At 45.2% G+C, this 3178-nt stretch overlaps 1 protein-coding gene across 1 annotated transcript in view; it reads right to left on the reverse strand.

Moving 5' to 3' along the window:
- LOC107677686 (sprouty-related, EVH1 domain-containing protein 1-like) overlaps window positions 1-3178 on the reverse strand; it is a 29849-nt gene that overhangs the window by 9367 nt on the left and 17304 nt on the right. The window contains exon 4 of the mRNA XM_016472687.1: window positions 2146-2195. Coding sequence (XP_016328173.1) covers window positions 2146-2195 — 50 coding nt within the window. The remainder of the gene's footprint in view (window positions 1-2145; window positions 2196-3178) is intronic.

Genomic DNA, 3178 nt, shown 5'->3' on the forward strand with positions numbered 1-3178 from the left:
CACACACACACACACACACACACACACACACACACACACACACACACACACACACACACACACACACACACACACACACACACACACACACACACACACACACACACACACACACACACACACACACACACACACACACACACACACAGTGCGCTCCATCTGAAGAGAGAAAAGCAGATCTGCTGTCTGTGTGTTCTGATGAGTCCGGGTCTGACACACACGTACACAGAGCAGAACTCCCAGCATGCCCTGTGGCGGACAGCAGCTCTACTGTAACTCAGAAGCAGAGCGTCGCTCACCTGTTGCTCTGACAGAAACACACGTGACTGACTGTGGCTCTGAATCACCATGGAGACACGCTCGCCGCAACTCTCCTGCTGCCTTTTTTAGCTCTTAATCTGTGAATGAATCAAACACGACGCTGCAGGAGACAGACGACAGACTCCTGAACCACAGCACCTCTGCAGCGTTACTTAAGTATCATTTATATACTATTACATTTTCATTAATATTTTGATTAGCTTTTATTTTATATATTGTAATTTAGTTATTTTTTGCCATTTTTATCAGTTTTGCTCGATTTAATTTTTTTATTTTTATTGATATCCCATTAGTAAATTTCAGTAATTCAACTTATTTCAGTTGGTTGCCAAGGGAACCTTTCTAATTTTTGTTTAGCTTATGTTTTAAATATTTATATATTATTGTATAGCTTCATTTTAATTAACACAATTTTTTTTAAGAGCTTTAGTTCACAATATTAACCTGTAGCTGTGCTCCACTTTTCAACACACCTCACAGGACCAGAGAGAGACACATGTGATCATGTGTCCAGTCACACAGAGGAATCATGGGTATCTGAGGCTTCAGACACACTCGTCTGCGTTGATTAACACCTGTGTGTGTGTGTGTGTGTGTGTGTGTTTGAGTGTGTGTGTGTGTGTGTGTGTGTGTGTGTGTGTGTGTGAGTGTATGTGTGACTCTGCGTATGCGTGTGACTCTGCGTGTGAGAGAGAGAGAGTGTGTGTGTGTCTGTGTGAGAGTGCGTGACTCTGTGTGTGTGTGTGAGACTGTGTGTGTGTGTGTGTGTGTGACTGTGCGTGTGTGCGAGTGTGACTGTGTGTGTGACTGCGTGTGTGTGTGAGAGACTGTGTGAGTATTTGACTCTGCGTGTGTGTGAGACTGTGTGTGTGTGTGACTCTGCGTGTGTGTGTGACTGCGTGCGTGTCACTGCATGTGTGTGTGTGTGTGTGTGTGAGAGAGAGACTATGTGTGAGTATTTGACTCTGCGTGACTGTGTGTGTGCGTGTGTGACTCTGTTTGTGAGTGTGTGCGTGCGACTCTGCGTGTGTGTGAGACTGTGTGTGTGTGTGTGTCTCTGTGTGTCTGCGTGTGTGTGTGTGTGAGACTGTGTGTGTGTGTGTGTCTCTGTGTGTCTGCGTGTGTGTGTGTGTGAGACTGTGTGTGTGTGTGTGTCTCTGTGTGTCTGCGTGTGTGTGTGTGTGAGACTGTGTGTGTGTGTGTGTGCGTGTGTGTGTGTGTGAGAGAGAGACTATGTGTGAGTATTTGACTCTGCGTGACTGTGTGTGTGCGTGTGTGACTCTGTTTGTGAGTGTGTGCGTGCGACTCTGCGTGTGTGTGACTGCGTGTGTGTGTGTGTATATGTGTGAGAGACTATGTGTGAGTATTTGACTCTGCGTGACTGTGTGTGTGCGTGTGTGACTCTGTTTGTGAGTGTGTGCGTGCGACTCTGCGTGTGTGTGACTGCGTGTGTGTGTGTGTGAGAGAGACTATGTGTGAGTATTTGACTCTGCGTGACTGTGTGTGTGCGTGTGTGACTCTGTTTGTGAGTGTGTGCGTGCGACTCTGCGTGTGTGTGACTGCGTGTGTGTGTGTGTGAGAGAGACTATGTGTGAGTATTTGACTCTGCGTGACTGTGTGTGTGCGTGTGTGACTCTGTTTGTGAGTGTGTGCGTGCGACTCTGCGTGTGTGTGACTGCGTGTGTGTGTGTGTGAGAGAGACTATGTGTGAGTATTTGACTCTGCGTGACTGTGTGTGTGCGTGTGTGACTCTGTGTGTGAGTGTGTGCGTGCGACTCTGCATGTGTGTGACTGCGTGTGTGTGTGTGACTCTGTGTCCCTCACCTGTGATGAAGGCTCTTCAGGAGCGTCCGTGTCGCTGTACGGTGCGCCTCCTGCAGGTGAACATCACACATTCAGATCAAACAGCATCAGCTGTACTGTTAAAAGCATTTCTAGCACTCAAGGCCGTGTGTGGTTTACCACGGTAAGAACTCCCTGAAGCGTGGTAAAATCACTGTGAGGCATTAAACAGCAGCAGCACTGTGACGTCAGACAGGCCCTTCAGCACGACTCAGATCACACACTGATTCATCTGCAGGGCCAGCAGCTGTTTGTCTTTAATTAGCAGCATCAGCTGATGAGATTTCTGTTTGGCCCATGAGTGTTGAGATCAGGACTTTTATTTTGACAGCACTGAACCGGAGCGCAGACACACAGAACATTCCCAGGGTGCTTCTCAATTCCTCGTTTCCTTTCCTCGCGTCTTAGCTCCACCCCCTTAGGATACGAGGCAAGGATGCAAGGAAAGGAAATGAGGACGGAGGAATCAAAGGATGAACACTGGAATATTCTTGACCACTCAAGCGTCACTTAAAAGTGTCATCAGCTGCACTAAAGGGATCTGCCCTTATGTTTGTTAATTAAGGCATTCATAAAAATATTAATAAAGCAAGATACCCTGTTGAAATATGTGATATGTATGGTTTATTTAAACCGCAAAGGTAAAATATAAATGTAAATTATTACGACAGATGTGAAGGGGGAGGAGAATGTATAACGTGCATCACGTTTACGTGATATGTGTGCATGAGGTTGTGTGTGTGTCTGTGTGTGTGTGTGTGTGTGTTGCAGGGATGCAAACTCATCACGGGTGAAAAAGGTGACAAATTTAAAAAATTTTAAAACATAATATTTTACACCCTTTATTAATTTTTTTAACTCTATAGTTGTGCAGTAAAATTCACTTTAAAGCTGAGGTGGAAAGGGTATGAAAATATTTTACTCAAGTAAAAGTACCAGTACATTGATTAAATTTTACTTAAGTACAAGTAAAAGTACCAGTCTAAAAATCTACTCAAGTAAAAGTAAAAAGTAG

The sequence above is a fragment of the Sinocyclocheilus anshuiensis genome, unplaced genomic scaffold (assembly GCF_001515605.1).
Source record: "Sinocyclocheilus anshuiensis isolate Anshui unplaced genomic scaffold, SAMN03320099.WGS_v1.1 scaffold929, whole genome shotgun sequence".
In the NCBI taxonomy this organism is placed as follows: Eukaryota; Metazoa; Chordata; class Actinopteri; order Cypriniformes; family Cyprinidae; genus Sinocyclocheilus; species Sinocyclocheilus anshuiensis.